Source organism: Sceloporus occidentalis, unplaced genomic scaffold (genome assembly GCF_023333645.1).
Source record: "Sceloporus occidentalis isolate IW3139 unplaced genomic scaffold, rSceOcc1.0.p SCAF_1, whole genome shotgun sequence".
Classification (NCBI taxonomy): Eukaryota; Metazoa; Chordata; class Lepidosauria; order Squamata; family Phrynosomatidae; genus Sceloporus; species Sceloporus occidentalis.
The window spans coordinates 4,233,557-4,256,455 of NW_028316981.1; the positions used below are offsets into that span (position 1 = coordinate 4,233,557).

Below are 22,899 nucleotides of genomic sequence, written 5' to 3' on the forward strand. Positions count from 1 at the left end.
GAATATCTAGGTCTTCCAGTGCAACACTATGGTCAACTTTAACTAAAAGTTGCACTGAAAGACCCTAGAGATTCCTAGAGAGAATACTCTACTAGGCATTTGTAGCTCCTCCGGAGCAGTTTTATGGTCAATGTCTATTGGACCTTGACCGTACAGTTGCCTTGGAGGATCTTGGCATTCCTAGAGAGGTAAAATCATTGTGTTTTTGTTATTTGCGGTTTATCCATATTCACAGTGGTTTTGTGCCCCTAACCCTAGCGAATATGGAGGGACAGGTGTGTGTATATATATATATGAGTTAAAGTAGAGTGCGCATCCATCGAGCCTTTAGGGTGAGCACAAACAGCTGTGCCTGATGGGATTTTGTACGTTCTTTGGCATTGTTTCCCTTTGCTTCATCCTTTAGATCTTTTGTTACATGCTCCTAATTTTTACCCTTGGCTTATACACAGGTCATATCAAAATCCATAATTTTGGCCCCATACATATATATGTATAAAGTAAAAGGCTGCAATGGTTTTTTGCTCAACTGTTAAAACACATAAGATTATGCTACACACACATCAATAATACATTGTTCTGACATATGGTTTAAAATGCAATTTTTAAGGTTGCTTTGTCGATTTTGAATATTTTATACATAATTTTATACCCCATTAAGTTGTTCTTCTTTGTTCTTTTTTATTCTTTCAATACAAATATTTTTTCTGCCTGTTTTAATATGTATAGTATGTATCTGATTGTTTCTGTCCTTTTTGAAAGAAAGATATGAACTAGTCAAAGGCTTTCATGGCTGGCATCCATAGTTTTTTGTGTTTTTTGGGGGGCTATGTGGCCATGTTCTAGAAGAGTTTATTCCTGACGTTTCGCCAGCATCTGTGGCTGGCATCTTTAGGAATAAACTCTTCTAGAACATGTCCACATAGCCTGAAAAACCCACAAAAAACTAAAGATATGAGCTCCTTGTTAGTTATGCCTGGGATTCACAGGATACTTGCTTGAGTAAATGCTTCCCCCGCCCCCATTTAACATTTGTCTCATTAGGGAAGGCTCTTTCACACTTTGAACATTTTTATGACCCGTTCTGTGGATTCTTTTATGATACGTAAGGCTTTTTCTCTGACTGAAGCTCTTTCCACACTCTGCACATGTGTAGGGCTTCTCTCCTGTGTGGATTCTCTCATGATTTGTAAGGGTACTGCTGTGAGTGAAGCTTTCCCCACACTCTGAGCACACGTATAGTTTCACCCCTGTATGGATTCGGTGGTGCAAAGCAAGAGTTCGGCCATATCGGAAACTCTTTCCACATACTGAGCACGTAAACGGTTTTTCCCCTGTGTGGATTCTTTGATGATCAGTAAGGCTATTGCTGTGACCAAAGCTCTTTCCACACTCCAAGCAGTGAAATGGCTTCTCCCCTGTATGGATTATTTGATGGGAAGTAAGGGTACTGTTCTGACTGAAGGTCTTCCCACACACTGAACATTTATAGGGCCTCTCCCCTGTATGGGTTCTGTGGTATAAAGCAAGGGTTTGGCTACAAGTGAAGTTCCTTCCACACTCAGAACATTGAAATGGTTTCCCCCCTGTGTGGGTTTTTTGATGGTGGGTAAGAGTACTGCTTCTACTGAAGCTCTTTCCGCACTCTGAGCACCAAAATGATTTCTCCCCTGTGTGGATTCTTCGATGGTAAGTAAGGCTGTTGCTTTGAGTGAAGCTCCTTCCACAATATGAGCATTTAAACGGCTTCTCTCCTGTGTGGATTCTCTGGTGATTAGTAAGATGCATCCGCTGGTGGAAGCTCTTCCCACACTCTGAGCATTTATGCTGCTTCTCCACGATGCCTCCCTTTTGAGGTTCGCTGAGGCTTGATATCTCAGAGAATATTTCTATGCACTGGGGGAATTTCTCCCATTTCTCTCTTTCACTATATTTGTCTAGTAATGGCATTACATGGGAGTCAGATCCTTTGGAAGGAACCTGTTTCTTCTTCCATTCCTGCTTTGCTTCAGTTTGGCTTTTCAGTTGTTCATCATCTTGAGTGGTTTTGGTCTCCGTTTCTGCAGGCATAAACAAAGAAACCTAATCAGGAAGGAATGAGACCTAAGATTAGAGAGCATTAGGTAGAAAATAGAATGCTTTGGGAATACCATTACTAGAGTGGACCCTTTGTGGGCTAGCAATTGGCAGATTTGACTGCTCACGGATCGCCATGCCCCACAATAGTCACTGGTGGCATGCCATGCACAAGTCGCCACCATTGAATAATATTGCAATTATATTAATAAAAATAAAATACAATAAGTATATAATATAATATAATATAATATAATATAATATAATACAACCATCTGTGATTTTTTACATCTATGGGGGCGCAACACAAGAGCATGACATAGCATGAGTAGCATGTAGTAGTATGAGGTAGTGTGAGCAGTATGAGGTAATGCAAGCAGCACAAAAGCATGAGGTAGCATAAGAAGCATGACCAGCCCAAGGTAGTGCAACAAGCAGCATGATGTAGTGGGAGCAGCATGAAATAATACAAGCAGCACAAGGGGGTCTTTGCGTATAACTGAAGCTGTGTAATATGAATTTGTGTAATATAAGCATGAGAGAATACCCAGCAAACTAACCATTAGACACCTTTGGGACTAATGCCCAATAAAATTAGCAGCAAATCTGACTTCTCATATTGGTCAAGTGAATGAGGAAACCTTACCCAGAGAAGCCACATTCCCAGAATTCTCCTGCATAACTTCCTTGTACAGAGCCCTCTGGCCTGGATCCAAGAGGCCCCACTCTTCCTCTGTGAAACGCACAGCCACTTCCTCAAAGGACACTGGGCCCTGGCAGAAGAAGGGGAAAATGAACTGTTTCCCCCTTTTTTGGATGGCTAAGTTATATCCAAGAATGATCAAGGGGAGAGGTGGAAGATTCAGAGCCTCCGGAGCACTGTGCCAAGTCTTCCTAGAGAGCTCTTTTGACAGAAACCAGAGGATGGACCTGGATTATTCAGTTTGATGGTGAAAGGTCCAGAGCCAACCAAGATATGAGCTATCAAAAAATTTAGTAATTCTCCTCCTTTCTCCGTCGAGGGCAAAGTGTGGTCCACAGGCCAAAAATGAACAACCTAGTTTACTTCACCCACCAGAGACCATCTCAATTTTTTTAAAAAAATTGGCTGAAAATTGGCCATGATTGCCAAAAATGATACAAACGGGTTGTTCCCACTTAAGATTTGAAACGATTTAAAATACAACGTTTTTAATAAAATCGATTCAAAATAACACTGTTCTTATCCCGCTATCCGAATCGCTTTGTTCATCGTTCCCATCTGGTTGTTTAAATCGAAGTTTTTACCTGCAAGCGTTCCTACTTGGCATGAAATCGGTGTTTAAATAAAGCGATTCTTCTCCTCCATACCTTATTTGGAGCTGTCAATCAATAGTACGTCAGAATGACGTAACGTTAATCCGGAATATTTGGAAGCGATTTATCTTTTGGCATCGTTTCCATTTCATTGACAGCCAGGGAGAATCCCTTCAGAGAGCACAGAGATCAATGAAGGAGGCTGCTGGCAAAAAGCGAAGCTCTTTCCAGAGGAACTATGGGATAGGTTTTGGAGGGCAGCATCCTGTCTCCCAAGACAGCCAGGGAGAATCCCTTCAGAGAGCCCAGAGATCAATGAAGGAGGCTGCTGGAAAAGCAGGGAGGGAGCACTCTTCCCAAAGATTCTCTTTCCAGGGTTGGAGGAGAAGGCAGATTCCATTTGAGAAATGGAGGGAGAAAGGCTCTATCCCCCCCCCCCCCATTGATCAGAGCCCTTCCTTGCCTGGGCGAGATCAGATGCCTCCTCGCGAGGAGCTTTCCCTTCCCTGCCTGGGTGAGATCAGATGCCTCCTCGCGAGGAGCCTTCCCTTCCCTGCCTGGGTGAGATCAGATGCCTCCTCGTGAGGAGCCTTCCCTTCTCTGTCTGGGCGAGATCAGTGCCCAAGCGGGCAGGGAATGCCTCTTTGAGAGGAGCCTTCCCTTCCTGCCTCTCCTCCGTTAGAAATGGGCTCTCCCCACACAGAGGGGAGGTTGCAATCCACCGGGGGAAGCCTTGTACTCCTTTGGCAGATGCAGGCGCTTGAGCAGCTGGGACTTCAGGCGCTTAAAGCGCTGAAGAGATTAAGCGCCTGTAAACCATTAAAATAAAAAATAAAAATAATCCTTATCTCTTATTGAAAGACCACAGCGGACAAAGGGGTGAGGGAAGCAAAAATGGCGACAGCCAGACGGATGGGGACAGAAAGGGCAACTCCCCCAAGGACAGCCCCATCGCACTCCGCTCCTCCCATTCATCTAACGCAATTTCAAAGGCTGTCGTTCCTATTTAAATGCTCCAGTTCCTAAATCGAATCAATGGAAAAACGTAGGTCAGACCCTAGTGTTTTTTTAACACGCGTTAAATGAGGAAAACTCGAATCAAAATTTTATTCCGCTCTACAATTCGATTTGTAGTGGAGACGATTGCGGGTTGCTCTAGAACCGTTCTAGGTTTAAATCGGATCCTAATAGGAACGCCACTCCTTGGATTCGATTCAGAACGCGGGGTTTCACCTAGTGAGAACAACCCCAAAGTCACTTCTGGTGTGCCAAAATGTAACTATGTGGCCCACCGTGAAGGGAAGGGGAGATAAATGGGCCCTGCTTCTTCTAAAGTTGTCCACTCTGCCCTACCTGATCCGATGACTGTGTAGCAAGAATTTCCACTTCATCACAAAGGAGAGAAGTCCTGGAACACAGCAAATGGGTCATTCTTCTGCCTGTGAAAGAAATAAAGGAAGAATAGAATCAGAGAGTTGGAAGAGGCCCCATGGGCCATTGAGTTAAACTTCACCTGCTCAGTGCAGGAGGGCCATCTATGCCAACCCCTTGCCATGCAGAAAAACACAATCAAAGCAGCCCCGACAGATGGCCATCCAGCCTCTGTTTAAAAACCTTCAAAGAAGGAGAGTCCACCACTCTCCAAGGCAGAATATTCAACTGTTGAATAGCTCCTACTGTCAGGAGATTCCTCTTAATGTCAAGGTGTAATCTCTTTTCCTGTAGTTTGAATCTGTTGCTCCGGGTCCTATGGAGCAGCAAAAGAAAAAAAAAAAGCTTGCTCCAGGCTCAAAATGGCATCCATTCAAATATTTAAACAGGGCTATCATACCATCTCTTAACCTTCTCATTTCCAATAAACATACCCAGCTATAGCATCCCCAGCAGTAGGTAGCTGTCCAGTCTCTTTTTGGAGATATCCAGAGAAGAAGACCCCACCAACTTTCTAGACAACTGGTTCCACTGAAAAACTGCTCAAGTGAAATCTACTCTTCTGTAACTTAAAACCATCAGAGTTGGTCCAGCAGAGAACCAGTCCACGAGTTATTTAAAGAGGGCAATCCTGTTACCCTTCAGTCTTCTCTTCACCCAGCTGAAGATGGCCAGCTCCTTCAACCTCAATTCCCAGCTTAGCGTTGAAACCCACTGAGTGACCTTGGGTGAATCACATTCTCTCAGCCTCAGAGGAAAGGAATGGCAAACCTCCTCTGAACAATCTTGCCAAGAAAACTCCATGACAGGTTCACCTTCATGCAGCCATAAGTTAGAAACAACTTGAAGGCACAAGTAACTACAACAATCAAGATGACAGAAATTTGAAGCTGAATGGAGACCCAGATTTACAGCACTTACCCAATGAATATCCACCTTGGTCATCTTCATTCACAACCCATTGGAATACTGACTTCTGACATCTGCTCAGAGGATTCTTCTCTGACTTGGAAAAGTCAGTGTCTGCTTTGGCGAGGAACCCAGTCATCTGAAAAGGGAGTGAAGGCCCCTTGCAGGGAAGGGGAGAGAGGATTGCGGGGATTGGTGCCAAGCACGGCATAACTCAGTTTTTTCTGAGCTTCATGGAGTCATCGAGTTGGAAGATGTCCCATGGACCACTGAGTCCAAACTCCTGCTCAATGCAGTTACAGCATCACCAGTAGGTAGCTCTCTAGCCTCTTTCTGAAGATATCCAGAGAAGAAGACCCCACCACCTTTCTAGGTAATGGATTTCATTGCTGAATCACTCTTACTGTCAACAGTTTCCTTCTAAAGTTGAATCTAAATCTACCCTCCTGTAACTTAAAACCATTAGTCTTATCCTCTGTGGTAGCTGAGAACAGGTCTGCTCCCTTCTCTTTGTGGTGGCCCTTGAGATATTTAAAGAGTGCAATCATGTAGCCCTCAGTTTTTCCTTCACCAACCTCCCCTCTTATGCCAGCCAAAGATTCTGGTGGAACGTCAGGAATCAACTCTTCTAGAACATGGCCACACAGCCCCAAAAACCCACAAAAAACTATGGATCTCAACTTCTTCCAATGTGTCGCTATCCTTTTTAAAATAGGTGCCCAGAACTGAATGGTGTACTCTAGATGAGGCCAGCCCAGCCCGGAATATATTGGAACTACTACTTCCGTTGACTTGATAACTATGCTCTATTAATGCACGTTAAGATAGCATTTGCAGTCTTTGCTCATTCTCACTCTCAAGGTCCTTTTCACATTTAGTACTGCTACGTGTGCTTCCTCAAAATACAACCCACGAGTAGCCATGCCACTAGTTAGTATTTTTTTAAAATCCAAAATTGGCATTATAAGAACATTAGAATCACAGAGCTGTAAGAGACCCAAGGGCTATCCAGTCCAACCCCATTCTGCCATGCAGGAAGACACAACCAAAGCACCCCCAATGGTGCTGGTTGTCCATCCAACCTCTGTTTAAAAACCTCCAAAGAAGGATTTTAAATTAGGACACCTCAAGCTTCTGTATAAAACAAAGGAAGTTGGAACTCTAGAACAGAAGAAGAGCCATGTTGGATCAGACTAAAGAGCATTGTGCTCCAGTCCAAAATTTTGTTCACACAGCAGCAAACTAGTTGCTCACTGGCAATCCACTAACAGAACATGAGTGCCATTGCATCTTACATTCCTTAGCAACAGATATGTATTGCCTTTATACATAGCCATCCAGACTAGTAAATTGTTAATGGCCCTCATAAATTTGTCCAATCACCTTCTGAGGACATTTGACAGCTATCGCTACATCTTGTGGCAGTGAGTATGATGTACTGGATGAAGAACAGCATCTTTATATAGAATTCAGTGACTTGGCTGTGTTAGTCTGCAAACTTGGCATGCAAACAGATCTTGCAGCACCTTTGAGACTAACTGAAAGACAGAGGTTGGTAGCATGACCTTTTGTAGACTTGTCTACTTGTTCAGATGTATGGACCTGAGAAAGCAGTCTCACATCTACGAACACTCATGCTACCAACTTTATCTTTCAGTTATTCTCAAAGGTGCTGCAAGAGCCCCTTGCATAGCATCTTTATGTGCTAATTAATTAATCAATCAATTAATTAAAAATATTATATTCTGGCCTCTTGAAAGATCTCAAGGCATCACCCAATAACACCAATTGGACTCATTTTAAACAATGTAAACAACAATAACAGTGATTTTTGAAAGGCTAAAAATGTATTAAACAAGAAGTAAAAAAAAGACAGAATAAAACTGGTTAAAATAGCACAAAGTAATTTAAACCACGTACAGCTGAGTGTTTGTGTAAAACCAATTAGGCCCTAAAAGTTTTAATGAGCAGCCATTTGTTCTCATTTGACACTGGAATAATAACATTGGCATCAATTGGGTCTCTAAGGGGAAAGTGATGTAGAACTTGCTATTGCGGAGAAAGCCCTTTTCCATGTTCTCCCTCAATTTATTGCCCCGAGTGGTGAAACACCAAGGAGAGCCTCCTCCGACCTCAGCCTCAGGCTGATATATCAGGAGACACACTCCTGCAGGTATCAAGGCCCTAAGTCATTTCAGGCTTTGATTGTAATGATAGACTCAATCGAGGAAACTTCGTCTGCCCTGGGTTTGCAAGACCTGAGCAGCACAGCTGATGACCAGAGCTCTCCAAATTTTTTCATTCATACAGTCAGTGGCATCACTGCCGGAGGTGTCACGCGGTGCAGGAGAGAGGGCTTCCAGGCGTGGGCCAAAATGGCACTGCCCACCTCACTGCCCTGTACTGCTTTACTTGTGGGTAGAACAACAAGTGGCAGGGAGGGGGCTGTGCATGCTCCTTTACTTTGGTGTGGTGACACTGAGGTCGGGGGAGGAGCTTTGCGTCCTTTATGCCACTGCATGATAATTAGAGAATGGCATCATGATGGGGGGACCAACTGAGTCTGGGTGTCCCCCGGTGTGGGCCGCATTTCCTGCGCTCCCCAAGCGACACCACTGCATACAGTCATCAGAGGTTGAAACGGTTTCAAATGGAAACAACAGTTATATAATCCAATTGGTAATTCCATTTATTTCGTAATGGGAATGAGCCCAAAGTTGACTTGACAGCAAAGAACAAGAAATCTCACTGGGTAGCTCTTAACACTTGGCCTCAATGCTGTAAATGACTCTAAAGCCCTTCTGCTTAGTGTCAGAGGCACTTATATTTTTGGAGAGAGGGGAAGAAACTCCCCACCCCAGACAATCAAGTAAGATTTTTAGGTGAAGTCGATGACTTTCATGGCCGGCATCCATAATTTTTTGTGGGTTTTTCAGGCTGTGTGGCCATGTTCTAGAAGAGTTTGTTTCTGACGATTCGCCAGTATCTGTGGCTGGTATCTTCAGAGAATACTGGCATGGAAGTGAGTGGGGTGAGTGGGGAATGGGGTGTACACAGGGTCACACAGTATATACATACCCCACTCACTTCCATGCCAGCATTGTCTGAAGATGCCAGCCACAGATGCTTGAGAAATGTCAGAAACAAATTCTTCTACAACATAGCCACATAGTCCAAAAAACCCACAAAAAACTAAAGATTTTTAGGATCGCTTCCCACACTTTTTCAGCCCCTGAGAATTACTAGAATGTAACAGTCTCTCATCTTCTCCCTTTCCTGCTTCTTGTCCTCTGCTTCACTCAGGAGGAAGCCTTCCGCCAGGGCCACTGCCTGGGAACTGGTCTCCACTCCACACTCCCTGACCCAGTCCTCCATGTTTGGGGGAAGGATAGCCAGGAATTGTTCCAGGATAACCAGGTCTAGAATCTGGGCTTTCGTGTTTTTTTCTGGTTTCAGCCACTGACGGCAAAGATAGTGGAGCTGGTTGCGAAGTTCTCGGGGTCCCCTGGCATCTTGGTAGCGCAATCTCTTGAAGTCCCATTCCATGGAGTTGTTTTCACCTGGAATCCTTTGCATTGTGTCCCCCCAGAATTCTCTGCCAGTCCCAACCTCAGTTCTGTCCAGTCTTCCTCCTGCTGCATTTTGCTCTTCCATCTTTGATTTGTCTCCAAGTCAACCTTCATGAAGACGTGTGAATCTCCTTGCACCTCTCCCGATTTCTTCCTTGAGAAAAACATTACCCAAATCCCATCTTGCAAAGTGCATCCATTACAACCACCATGTAGAAAGATGCTTTTTAATAACAGACATTGGGTGATTTTGGGGAAGGATCATGCTCTCTGTAAGGAAGAGAGATGAACATGAAGACTGAGAAGGCCGCAAGAGTGTGTTGTGGAGGGGAGAGAAATGTGAAGGCCCTGGTGAAACAGGAAAAAATTGGGGGGGACCTTCTTTCTGTAGCTGTTTTTTTTTCTAGAAAAAATTGAAAAAAATAATTATGGAATATTTTCTTTTAAAAGAATGTATACAATGTTTAAGACAAGGTGTTCACATACTGCTCTCAAATAGTTTCTAAAAGCTATGTAAGAGGAAAACTTTTATGTAAGGCTATTGCATATATAGTATCAAATCATTGCAGTTTCTGGCCTAGTTCTAAGACATAGCCATGTTAGTCGTCAGAATCAGTATTATGTAGAGACATCCTGTGATGTTTATCACACAGAGATTTTTGCAGCTTTTTGCAGCTCAGATCCAACGTGACTGGGGGTCCATCGATGCGAATTCACGCAATAACGTGATGTGTTATCACACGCGATTCCTTTCTATGGGGGCTGCTTCTGTGACACTTCCGCAGTGATTTCAAAGTGACCCCTCATTCTGGCGAAATTGGTAACAAGTGAATTCACAGAAATTGCTTCTAAACTCACTTCGATTTCACTCTGAATTGGTCTGGTGTGGAATGCAACTTTGCTTCTGCTCTGGTACACCACTGCAAACCCCCTGGGTTGCAAATTTCCCATGATGCGGTGCTGCAATTTCCCCCCATTTCCTTTCGGTGGTCCTTTCACTTTCAGGGCAACTTCCAGGGCAACTCATTTTTTGGGAAATATACACATGTGTGTATGTGCATGAATGTGAATATACAGATATGTATGTATATCTGTCTGTCTGTCTGTCTGTCTGTCTGTCTGTCTGTGTGTTGAAATTGCTGAAATGGAAGGGAAAATAAAAAGAGGGGTTGAAGAAGACACAGAAATATTCGCGAGGTAAATATTCACGCAATTATGCAAAACAGGGAACAAGAACTTGTGCCCTTTTTCACCCCAGAATCATACAAGGTCACGAAGCGTTCAGACCCCCACTGAGCATGCGCAAGGGTGCTGATTTGAATCGTTGAATCCACATGGTATGCACTGGTGTGGTAATACAATTTGCACTCACTCCGCTTTGCGTGAATCCGCATCACGTGACTTGCCTTGGATTCGATTCCCCTTTGATTTGGAAGGGCAACCAGATGTGATAAAACATGTGCATTATAACGTGAATTCGCATAGCTGAACCAGGAGTCACCCCAGATCTGAGCTGCAAAAACCTCTGTGTGATAAACACCTGTAACACCTCTGAGACTAACTGAAAGAAAGAAGTTGGCAGCATCAGTTGGTAGCTCATGCTGCCAACTTCTTTCTTTCAATTAATCTCAGAGGTGCTACAATTCCTGGTCTAGGACTGCTTTTCTCAGTTCTTTTTATGGGAATGAGTGTGTCATGTTTGCCTGGCTCTATGGAGAAGATTTTTTTTGTTGCATGGCTTCCAGTCGTTTCTGACCTATGGCGACCCTAAAGTAAACCTATCATGGGGTTTTCTTGGCATGTTTCTTCAGAGGGGGTTTCTCATGGTCACCTAGTGGGTTTACATGGCCAAGCCAAGATTCAAACCCTGGTTTCCAGAGTTCAACACTCAAGCCACTACACCCCATTGGCTCCCACAGAGAACTAGTGGAAACAAAATAATTTTCTTTGTTGTGCTGTTAGTGATAGACCTTTGTTTTTAATTGGATTTGTTTGGTCTATTGTTCAAATTGGTAAAACCAAAAAGATTATATATCTATTTCTGTTTGTTTTTGTAAACTAATTTGTTAATAAAGTTTATTATTTTTGTAAAAAGAAGATTATTAAGGTGCTCCTTATTGTTCCAAGCACTGAAGCACCATTTGTAACTACACACACACACACACACACACACACAGAGAGAGAGAGAGAGAGAGAATTTTAATATGTAATTATATTCTGAATAAACTGTACTTTTAATATCATAAACATAATAAGTTTAAGCCAAACCAAGTTTTATATAATTTATGTTATGCTTCGAAAATAGCAAAGTGGTTTTCAACCTTTAAAAGGTAAAAATGTTGCATTTTTAAATTTTTCCAAAACGTAATATCCTCCCCTCTATGTTTTTGAAATCTAACATTTCCAGGAAAGTTTGATGGGGTTCTTTCACCTAAAAGATGCAGGCTGCATCTGCACTGCAGAAATAATCTGGTTTGACACTATTTTAACTGCCATGGCTCAGTGCTATGGAATTCTGGAAACTATAGTTTGCTGTGGCACCAGAGTTTTCTGACAAAGAAGGCTAAATAGTGCCACAACAAACTACAGTTCCCAGAATTCCACAGCACTGAGTCATGGCAATTGAAGTGGTGTCAAAACGGATTCTTTCTGCTGTGCGGATGCAGCCACAGTCTTGGGAGCATGGGATCCTGTTTAGCTTCCAAGAACAGAGATTGGATGGGCTGATAATATTGCTAATGCTAACAGTAATAAATGATAGAGAAGTCACACAGAGATGTCCTTCTCTAATAGTTGTGCATTAAACCATTCTTTAAATTCTATTGATATTAGCTGTATTTTATAATTTCCGTAAGATGTTAAAATACTTGTCTGTACCTGTTTTAACTTTTGGAAGCCACTTCGAATGTTGGACTATGAAAAAGAGGCGATATAAATAACAATAGTCATTTGACCCAATGGGTGACCTTGGGCAAGTCACACTCTCTCAGCCTCAACGGAAGGCAAAGGCAACCTCCCCTCTGAACAAATCTTGCCAAGGAAACCCTGTGATGTAAGTCACACAAAACATGAAGACCCACAACAACAACAAGCTGAGATGGGCATGGGCAACCATCATGGGGCCAACACTCCAGGAGTGCGGAGACCACTTTTCACCCTCCCCAACAAAGTAGCTCACGGTAGACTACTAGGCCATGCAGCCTCTTTTCCTAGCTCTAAGGGTCTATGAATCTAATTCCCTCCAACTCTACCAGGGTTGGAGCAGATGACCTTTGAGGTACCCTCCGACACTATGGTTGCATTGGCACTGCAGAAATAATCTGGCTCAGTTCTAGGAATTGCAGTTTGTTGTGGCACCAGAGCTCTCTGACAGAGGCAACTGAATGTCTCACAAAACTACACTCCATGGATTCCATGCCATTGAGCCATGGTGCTCAAACTGGATTAGTTCTGCAGTGTGGATGCACCCAATCACCACCACCACCACCACCACCACCAGCAGCAGATGATAATAATAACAACAACAACAACAACAACAACCAGACGATAATAACCACCCCACCAACAGATAATAATAATAACTACCACCACCACCACCAGATGGGACCCCACCTTGGGCAAGTCACACACTCTCAGCCTCAGAGGATGGCAATGGCAACACCCCTCTGAACCAATCTTGCCAAGAAAACCCCATGATATGGTCAACATAAGCTGGAAACGACTGGAAGGCACATAATAACAACCACAGCCACAACAGGGCAGGGGACTGGGAGGGATCTGGGTTCTCTCTCTCCTTCTTCTTCAAATGCATTCCTTCCTCCCCATCTTTTGTCTCCCTCCCCTCCTACTCCCCCTTCTCTCCCTCTCCTTGCACCCTTTGCAAACCCAAGTCCAGGCATGTTGCACTCACCTGATCCCTTTGCAAGAAGAACCGTGTGTGTGTGCGTGTGTGTGTGTGTCTGTGATCTCTTCCTCAGATCTGGATTGGAGTGTGTGTTGCAGTGGTCCCCAAACTGCCCCTTTAAGAGATTTCGGACTTCAACTCCCAGAAGCCTCAGCCATGTTGGCCAATAGACTGGGATTCTGGGAGCTGAAGTCCAAAATCCTTTAAAGAGCACAGTTTGGGGACCACTGGATGCATTACAGCACAAGTCTCTCTTCTTCTTTCTCCTCAGGAGCCTTTCTAGCCGCTCCGACTCTATCATTCCCCTTGACAAAGAGGAGCCAGAAATAAACACACAACACACACAAACACACAACAGATATACAGGAGAGCCAAACTGGCATAGTGGTTTGAGTGCTGGACTAGTGAGTTTATCACTCTGGGGCTAATTTCGGCATTAAAGAGAGATTAAAACGCATTTAAAGCATCCCCCAAATAAAGAGAAAATGGCGAGGAATTGCGCAAATTATTATCATATGCAATTTTGCAAATAAGTGATATCGGAAATGCATTGTCGCTGAAATCGCCAAAGTACAAAGATGCATGTTAATGCTTCTTTGTGAGCTCTTTAATAGTGGGTTTTGGGCGACATTGTGTGAAATCGTAGCTCTATTTAACAAAATAGCCTGAATTCTGTAAAACCTTTATAATCTTTACTTCCTAGGTAGAGATCTTATTTGGATATTGTATACAGTATGTACTATATACTGTATGCTTTAAACACTACCTTTGCATACAATACTGATTGGTACTGTATGCAGTAATTTTATTCCTAGGAGACCTTATTTGGATACAGTATCTTTATAAAATGTATAATGTGTATACTAGCAAATATGTGACTAGATGTCAGATTATCTGAAGAGCCTTCCAATAGTTTCTGATTTATGACAACCCCGAGGTGAACCTCTTGAGGGGTTTTCTTGGCGAGGTTTGTTCAGAAGTGGTTTTTGCCAATGCCATCCTCTGAGGCTGAGAGAGTGTGACTTGTCCAAGGTCTCCCAGTGGGTTTCCATGACACAGCGGGGCTCAAACCCTGGTCTCCAGAGTGCTAGGTATATTCATGGGATAAACTCCCACCCTCTTTCGTGCAATATACTCCTAGAATTCTGGAGTAAGAAACTATTGGAAAGCATACCCACTTGATAACCATCCAGCCTCTGTTTAAATACCTTCAGGAAAGGAGACCCCACCACACTCCAACTGAGTGTGTTCCACTTCAAACAGCCCTTACTGTCAGGAGGTTCCTCCTAATGTTGAGGTGGAATCTCTTTTCCTGGAGCTTGCATCCATTGCTCCAGGTCCTAGTCTCTGGAGCAGCAGAAAACAAGCTTGCTCCATCCCCCATGTGACACCCCTTCAAATATTTAAACAGGACTATCGTATCACCTCTTAACCTTCTCTTCTCCAGACTAAACATCCCCAGCTCCCTAAGTCTTTCCTTATAGGACATGATTTCCAGATCCTTCACCATTTTAGTTGGCCTCCTTTGGACACGCTCCAGTTTCTCAACTTCTTTTTTGAATTGTGGTGCCCAGAACTGGACACAGGATTTCAGGAGAGGCCTGATCAAGGCAGAATACAGTGGCACTATTACTTCCCTTGATTTAGACACTATACTTCTATTGATGCAGCCCAAAATTGCATAGGCCTTTTTAGCTGCTGCATCACACTGTTGGCTCATGTTCAGCTTGTGGTAGGACTCTAGATTCCTTTCACATGTAGGACCTTATTACATCCCACTCTTAAAAATGAGGCTAGGTCATTTTAACTGCTGTGGTTGCCCCTTGTTGCATTCTGGGACTTGGTTGCTACCTTGAGTCCCTATAATAATAATAAATAATAATAAATTTATTTCTACCCCGCCCTTCCATAGATATGATCAGGGCGGCTTACAAAATTTAAAAACAGTACAATAGAAAAAGAAAATTCAAATATAAAAGTTAAAAACATTACTACAAAAAACAGGAACAGGAGATCAATAAAATACGCATGTCAAGGGCAAAGAAAAAGAAGAGTTAATTTACAGCAAACCGGGGTCATAAGGGGAAAAATAAGGGGCAGGAAAATAAACAATCTAACTAAGGCGGGAAGGCCAACTGAAATAAATACGTCTTCAGATTTTTCTTGAAGATAGCTAGTGAGGCGGCGGAGCAAAGCTCTGCGGGGAGCTTATTCCAAGATGAAGGGGCAGCGATGGCAAAAGCCCTCTGAGAGGTCCGTACAAGGTTAGACCTAGGGACCTCCAACAGGTTTGTCCCGGATGTTCTGAGTGTGCGGGGCGGATTATATGGGGAGAGGCGGTCCTCCAAGTACCCTGGGCCCAAGCCATTTAGGGCTTTATAGGTCAAAACCAACACCTTGTATTGAGCTCGGAAGTGAATAGGCAGCCAGTGAAGATCTTTTAGAATAGGTGTTATATGGTCTGACCTGGAACTACCAGCTACTAGTCTGGCTGCCATGTTCTGCACCAATTGCAGCTTCCGGGTTTGGTACAAGGGTTGCCCCATGTAGAGCGCATTGCAGAAATCCAATCGAGAGGTTACCAAAGCATGTACAACAGATTCAAGGTCCTTACGGTCCAGGTAGGGACGCAGCTGGCGTATCAGCCGAAGCTGATAACAAGCACTCCTGACCGTTGCATCCACCTGAGAAGTCAGCTGGAGCGACGAGTCAAGGAGTACTCCCAAGCTGCGCACCGAGTCCTTCAGGGGGAGCGTGACCCCGTTCAGGACCGGGTGACAGATCTCACTACCCGAAGCCGGGGAACCTATCACCAGTACTTCCGTTTTCCCTGGATTCACACTGAGTTTGTTCTCCCTCATCTAGCCCATTACCGATGCCAAGCAGGCATCAAGAGGAGAGATGCCATCCTTAGTTACTGCATCAGTCGGAGACATAGAGAAAACTATCTGGGTGTCCTCAGCGTACTGATAACACCTCGCCCCATGTCTCCGGATGATCTCTCCCAGCGGCTTCATGTAAATGTTAAATAGCATAGGGGACAAAATTGCTCCCTGAGGGACACCAGATGTCAGGGCCCTCCTGTCGGAGTGACAGTCCCCCAGCTCCACCATCTGGGATCTGCCCGAGAGGTAGGAACGGAACCACCGCAAAGCAGTGCCCCCAATTCCCAACTCCCTCAGGCGTCCCAGAAGGATACCATGGTCGATGGTATCGAAGGCCGCCGAGATGTCCAAGAGCACTAACAGGGACACGCTCCCCCTGTCCATGCCCAGACGGAGGTCATCAACTAAGGCGACCATGGCAGTCTCAACTCCATAGCCCACCCGGAAGCCAGTTTGAAATGGGTCCAGAAAATCGGTGTCATCCAAGATCGACTGAAGCTGGAAAGCGACTGCTCTCTCGATCACCTTCCCCAAAAAAGGCAGCAGCGAGATGGGTCGATAGTTATTATGAATCAGGGGGTCTAAGGAGGGCTTCTTTAGCAGGGGTTTGACCACTGCTAATTTTAATTTAGATGGAAATTGACCCTCACTTAGAGATATATTAATTATGCGATGCAACATAAGTCGCACCGCATCTCCCCCCTGAGCTGTCAGCCATGAGGGACAGGGATCAAGGGAGCAAGTCGTTTTCCTAACACTTCGAAGGATCTTGTCCACTTCCTCGGTACTAACAAACTCAAAGTGATCCAGTATAACAGGGGCCACGGACGTGTCGGACACCTCTCCTACAGGATCTGCACAAATACTGGCGTCGAGATCAGCCCTTATCCGAGAGATTTTATCCGCAAAGAAGTTGTTAAAATCATCGCAGCAGGCTTTAGATGACTCCAAGATAGGGCTCAGGGAGGGAGGGAGCTGAGTTAGCTCCCTCACAACCCTGAACAGCTCTGCCGGACGCGACTCTGCGGACGCAATACGTGCAGCATAGAAAGAGTTCTTTGCTGCACGTATTGCCACTCCATAGGCTCTTAAATGAGAGCGAAGGAGTGTCCTGTCAGACAAGCGCTGATGTCTTCGCCATTTATGCTCTAGTCGTTGCGCGACCCGCTTCCTTTCCCTGAGATCTTCCGTATACCAGGGTTGTTTATTGGAAGCAGGCCAGAAAGGACGCTTGGGAGCGATACTGTGTATAGCCCTAGAGAGATTGGTATCCCAGATGTCAGTTAGGGCATCAACAGAATCGCCGTCAGAGCCAGTCGTATACCCCTCTAGGGCTTCTTGGAACCTTATGGGTTCCATCAGCCTTCGAGGGTGGACCATTCTAATAGGTCCACCACCCCTGGGGGGGATAAAGGTAGAAGCCTTGATTCTAGCCTCAACCAAGAAATGATCCGTCCATGACAAGGGAGAGACATTAGAGATCTCTGCCCGCGGAGCCTCCATGTCCGTACTGAAGATCACATCAAGAGTATTACCAGCACAATGTGTTGGCCCTGAGACTAGTTGAGACAGGCCCATGGCTGTCATGGTAGTCATGAACTCCCGAGCCGCACCTGTTGGAATGTCACTGGCCTCGAAAGGGATGTTGAGGTCCCCCAGGACAAGAAGCCTAGGGGACTCCAACACCAGTTCCGAGACCAGCTGTGTCAGCTCGGCCAGGGAGTCTGTTAGAGCACGGGGTGGCCGGTAGACCAACAGAATCCCCAGACTGTCCCTAGCCTTCAGGGACAGGTAAATACATTCGATGTGGTCTGTTTTCCAGACTGGGATCCTGGTTAAGGAGAGAGTGTTTTTATGAACCAAGGCAACACCACCACCCTGCCCACCTAACCTGATCTGGTCCTTAACTGAGTACCCGGCTGGAAGGGCCTGGGCCCACACTGCCTCGCTCTCAGGCCCCAGCCAGGTCTCAGTGATGCACGCCAGGTCGCAGTTTTTATCCTGTAAAAGATCATACATAATGTGGGTCTTATTTTTTATAGACCTGGCGTTGCATAGGAGCAGTAACAGGGTTTGTGGTACGACTGGGCTGACCCTCAGGCCTCTTTGGTTAGGAAAGTGGAAGGAAGGAGAGATAGGTATGACGCATCGATCTCTCCTTCCATTTTGACACCAATCCACTTTCCTACCGCCATATCTCCCCTTGCCCCACACAACCTCAATCGGGGCTCCCATTACATATGCATCTGCCACCACAGCTGGCCTCCCACATCCCATTTCCACCCCCAAACCCAATAACAACAAGAAACCCCCGCAACAACAAAGGAAGACAGAGAAAAGTGTCATTCCTTAGGGTGCAAACAATCCAAATTACCCCAATTACAAAACCCTGCTCAAGCCAAATAACACTCTGGCGAGCAGATAAATTCCTGTTCCTCCTAAGGAGGAGACGCCAGTACTTTGCCAAAAAAAAACACAAAACAAAACAAAAAAAACCCTAGGCGAGTACGGAGGCGCTGGTGACAGGCAGGCGTCCTCAGACGGGGGCCGGCGGGCCGGCTTTTGAGGAGGAAGCCGCTTCCACCGGCTTGCTCCTCCCCTCCTACAGACGCCGCCGAGGCGGCAAGAGTCCTCCCGGCGCGGGGGCGCGCACTGCTGGTGACAGGCAGGCGAGAAATGTTTCTCCTTATGTTGGGAGAAAGGCGGTATATAAGAAAATATAATAATAATAATAATAATAATAATAATAGTAATAGTAATAATAGTAGTAGTAGTAGTTTAGGAAAGGGCATTTAGAATATTCAGCCAGAGAGCTCTTAAGCCTCACTGAAGTATAAACCCCAAAATGCAACAGGAGGAATTCAGAGCAGTTAAAGCAACCTAGCCCCATTTTAAGAGTGTAATGCGATAAGGTCCGTAGTCTCCTTAAGCCAGAGGTCCCCCATCCTGTATCTATGCATTTCATTTTTTCTACCTAAGTGCAGTATCTTACATTTCTCCATGTTGAAATCATTTTGGCCCACCTTTCTAATCTATTAATGTCTATCAAACCTCCCTTTAAGGCCTCCAAGGAAGGAGAATCTGGGGCTAGCAGACTGCCCCTGCAGCCGCCTCCATTTTCACCAGATCGGGGCAGCAACATCTGATGTGGCCTTTGCAGGCTGCAAAAAGGAGCCACAAAGAGCAGGTGCTTTTTGCGCCCTGCAAAGGGTGTGATAGCTGTGTCACTGCGGCTTTACCATGCTCCTTCAGCGCCTTGTCGTGTGGACCCAGCGCCAGAGGAGCACCGTGATGCTGCATGCAGTGTGGAGTTGCATACGTCATCACGCCACTCTGGGGGGCGGAGTCAGGGCATGCGTCATGTGGACACCGCACCCCAACTTTGCTTCCAAGCCGGCCTTTAAGGCTGGTCTGCACAGGGCCCCTATCTCTGAGGCAATGTACAGTTGGCTCTCCACATTTGCAGTTTTGACTTTTGCAGATTTGATTATTTGCCGTTTTGATTAATATGTTCTTTCTAGGAATCTCTAGGTCCTCCAGCGTAACTCTGCCATAAATTGACCATAGAGTTGAACCAGAGGACCTGGAGAACCCTAGAGAGGTGTTCTTTTAGGTAAAAATAATAGTTTTTCTTTATTTGTCATTTTCTCTTATTCATGGGGGTCCTTCAACCCTACCCCCAGCAAATGTGAAGGGACCACTGTAGCAGGTTTACTCTTGGTCAGGGCTTTTGGTAGAATTTAGGCCTCTTCTTCCCCTTCTGTTTGTATTTCTGTAACAAAAGTCAGGCCGAGTTCAACTTCTGTTTCTCTGACTGTTTGTCATGTTAATTTGCGGCTTCATTGACTTTGCACAAACATGTTTTTCTCCAAGCTGGACACCTGCGCTCCGAGCCATCCTTCGCTGAGAAAGTTGCAGAGGAAGAAATTGCACCGTTTTGTAATTATCTCAGACATAGCAATTTATTGCTCTTCTTCCTAAAACTCAAAGGGAATTCCCCTAAGATTGCCTTTGAGTCCAATAACATAAACAACACCACCGAGAGAAGGATGAGATTAATGTCTTCAACAAAACTTGAAGAGGCTAGTGCAAAATTGACCAAAGTTGACAGAAGAACACCCCCCCCCCCCCATACCATGTAGAGCCTAGGGTGACATTTAGGGCAATGGGAAAATATTATATATATATATATATATATATATATATATATATATATATATATAAAAATTCTAAGGAGCAAATTTTATTTTGTCATTTTGTATAAGACACACCATTTTACAATGCTACTGTATTTAATGGGATTTGAACATCCATGGATTTTGGTAACCAAAAGCCCATTGGATAGCAAGGGCCCACTGTAGTTTAAAGGAATGGTGTACTGTCATTCCATGCTGGATGGTGGTTTTTGTACCTGGAATTCCCTTGGTGGTAAATGTTAAGCTCCCCTGCAGAGATCTAGCATAGTGCAATGCTCTGAGTGTTGGAATCATAGAATCATAGTATCATAGAGGTGGAGGTAGGGTTGCCATCCCTGAGGACCTCCAAACCGGGAAAAATGTAGGACAAGGTTTAAAAATGTAGGACCTTTTTTTCCTGGCCAAAAAAAAAAGGTCCTACATTTTTAAACTTTGTCCAAGGCCTGGCTGGGGCTTGGGAGACAGCGTCTCCCAAGCCCCAGCCAGGCCTCGGAGGGCTCCACGATCGCAGAGCCGCATCCAGGGCCTGGCTGGGGCCTGGGAGACAGCTTCTCCCAAGCTCCAGCCAGGCCTCAGAGGACTCTGCGATCTCCAGAGCCTCGCTGGGGGGGGGGGGGGGATCCCGGGGGCGGGGCCAAACTGGGGCAGGTCTGTGCGGACCCGCCCCAAACTGGGAAAGTCCCGCCCCCAGGCGGGATATGGCAACCCTAGGTGGAGGAGACCAAAAGGGCCATCCAGTCCAACCCCCTGCCATGCAGGAAATCACAATCAAAGCATCCCCAACAGATGACTAGGGCCTCATCTTCACTGCAGAAATAATGCAATTTGACACCACTTTAACTGGCTCAATGCTATGGAATTCAATGATTTGTAGTTTGTTATGGCATCAGAGTGCTCTGAGAGAAATGGCTAATTAGTTCACAAAACTACAGATCCAAGAATTACATAGCATGGAGCCAGGGCAGTTAAAGTGGTGTCAGACTGCATTGTTTCTGCAGTGCAGATGGGATCGTAGACTCCAGGAGACCAGGGGTTCAAATCCCTGTTCAGACATGGAAATCCGCTGTATGACCTTGAGCAAACTTCTTTCTCTCAGCCTCTGAGGAAGTCAGTGGCAAAGCCCTCCTGAACAAATCTGGCCAAGGAGTAGGTTGCCATAAGTCAGAATAAGCTTGAAGGCGCAGAACAATAAGGTTTGTAGTTTGAGGCTTGGTGGTATGTAAGGAGCCAGGACTGACTTGCAGGCATGTCACACAAGTTCCTCTGCAAAAGTGGTGGGGCGTTTTTGTCCTAGGCAGAACATCTGAATTCAGTTCAAGGATGCAGAAGCAGACTAGTGCGTGCAATGCTATTTCACGTGGATGCACTTTGTGCATGGATGTGCATTGTGTTTGCATATTCTGTCAATTTGTCTTACATACACATATGTAGCATATTCTGTCTTACATACAAATATGTAGCAAAAGCATTTGCATATTCTGTCCCACACACACAAAAAATAATTTTTAAAAATGCTGCTTGCAAAGGGACAGGTGTGAGAGGGGAGGCATGTTCTGCCCACTGCCCACCCTCTGACCTTTATCCCTCCCCCTGAACTTGATCCGATCATGACCGGGGCCAAGTTCACATTTTCAGGCACCCTGGAAGAAGCAGGTTTTCTCAAAAGAAATGTGTGTGGGGGGGGGGACCACTTTCAGAAAACCCACTTTGAGGGGGATTTGCCCCAGATCCGCTGTGCAAAACCCCAATCCTGGTGTGTAAAAACTGGCGCCAGTGGGAACTTCCCACTTTTAATCCGGTTTGGGATTTGGGCTAAAAGGCAGTCTGAATGGCTCTTGGACAACAGAAAATTAATTGGGACTGTCCCTGTGTTACCCATGCTGCTCGATATAAATTTTGGAATCAATGATAACCCTTAATGACCCCTGGATAAACTCTAGCAGTGTGTCCGCCATTACTGGCAAAGCGAGAGGACATGTACACCTCCCCTAAGGGAGCACCCATATTAACATCTCAGAGGGTCCGGGGAAGTCGCATGAAGGGATTATCTCAAGGCTGGGAAGAGTGAAAGGATTACCTTCTCTGAAGCTATCAACCTCCTCCTCGAACCTATTTTCCGAGACCTTGAAAATGGCGTGCTGAGCAGCCAAAGTGGGGACTTTTTATAGGCCAAATCTGGCCTGAGGCAAAGAGGCTGGCTTGGCCGAAACAAAGGTGTCCTAAAGATTTTCTTTTCACCTGGATGTCTGCTTTAGATAGTATAAAGGGCTTATGCCTCTCTGAGTCCTGAGTGTGTGTGTGAATGTATGCACAACGCATGTGTTTGTCCCCTATTTCAATAAATTAGACATCTAGTTATTAATATCCGTCTCAGCTTTATTTATTGGGATCCCCTGGTCTACTCCGTATACATATCGGGAGGGCGATTTCGGTGGGCTCACGTAGCCAGCCCCTCTTGCAATATTTGAGCTAATAACAATAATAAAATTCCCCTAAACGGACCCTTGGCTACACCTGTTAGATTGGGACAGTTGGGGGGGGGGTATGGGATTTATACACTAACATTTCTGTGCTACTCTCTATTGTACTTTATATTTTATTTTTTTCATTCATTCATTTATTCATTCATATAT

The 22,899-nt window shown here is 45.1% G+C and overlaps 1 protein-coding gene across 1 annotated transcript; it reads right to left on the reverse strand.

Moving 5' to 3' along the window:
• Positions 1-966: 966 nt before the first annotated feature.
• LOC149320431 (uncharacterized) lies at positions 967-9,288 on the reverse strand. The gene is made up of 5 exons (XM_089499634.1): positions 8,956-9,288; positions 5,725-5,851; positions 4,726-4,811; positions 2,723-2,849; positions 967-2,060 (listed from the first exon to the last, which is right to left on the reverse strand). Exons 1-5 carry the CDS (start codon positions 9,286-9,288, stop codon positions 967-969), a joined length of 1,767 nt encoding a protein of 588 aa, XP_089355760.1.
• Positions 9,289-22,899: the final 13,611 nt, after the last annotated feature.